The sequence below is a fragment of the Antrostomus carolinensis genome, unplaced genomic scaffold, assembly GCF_000700745.2.
Source record: "Antrostomus carolinensis isolate BGI_N321 unplaced genomic scaffold, ASM70074v2 scaffold44928, whole genome shotgun sequence".
Lineage (NCBI taxonomy): Eukaryota > Metazoa > Chordata > Aves > Caprimulgiformes > Caprimulgidae > Antrostomus > Antrostomus carolinensis.
The window spans coordinates 1,219-1,998 of NW_010334471.1; the positions used below are offsets into that span (position 1 = coordinate 1,219).

Below are 780 nucleotides of genomic sequence, written 5' to 3' on the forward strand. Positions count from 1 at the left end.
ATCCCCTCCCCTGAAGCATCACACCTCCTCACAAATAAGGCAGGCTTAGGCACAAAGTTTAAGGCACACCTCTGCACCCCAGACATGCTGTAACATCCCAACTCTCTGCTTTAACAAGAGCAGTGTTTACCCGTACCTATCCCAAGCAAGTCCAGCATTACTGGGAGCTCCACTGCCCTGGCCATTCACCCACCAGTCCTTTTAAACAGACCATTGCACTGCTCTGATTGCAACCCTAAAGGCTCAAGGACATCACACAAGTACCAGCACTCTTGAGACCACTTGGGTTTGGGGGGCAAAGCTGAGGAGAGCAGGGGAGGCTCATTTAAGCTCATCCCCACTGTGAAGGGGTGGAAGCCCTGCAGCCACTAGGACCTTTACAAAAGGCAAATACGCACACGTCAGTCGGGTAGGGAGACTGTTTATTAAGTAGGGCTTTGTCAAGATGCTGCAAATGCATGAGGGAGGCCCAAGGAAGCCCCAAGAGCTTCTGGCGACAGCCTCATCCTCCCGGTGCTCAGTCGAGCTATAAGAGAACGAGAAAAGCGAGAGAAGTGAGCAAGAAACGGAACAAGAAGTGAGCAGGAACCGGAACCCCCGCCCCTCCCGCGCAGCCCCGGTAGCGGCGCTTACCTTGATGAAGCCGATGTCCTTGGCGTACTGGCGGAAGCACTGCCGGCACATATTCAGCCCGTATTTGCGAATGAGGCCGTGGCGGTTGGAGCACACGCGGCTGTGAGGGGAGAAGAGAGCAAGGCCGGGTCAGGGCGGGTAATGGCG

At 55.4% G+C, this 780-nt stretch overlaps 1 protein-coding gene across 1 annotated transcript; it reads right to left on the reverse strand.

The window, feature by feature from the left end:
• Positions 1-633: 633 nt before the first annotated feature.
• RPS29 (ribosomal protein S29) lies at positions 634-733 on the reverse strand (the record flags this gene model as incomplete). The annotated part of the gene is made up of 1 exon (XM_010174227.1): positions 634-733. A coding segment is annotated over one exon (100 nt), but the record flags the coding sequence as incomplete, so codon positions are not given.
• Positions 734-780: the final 47 nt, after the last annotated feature.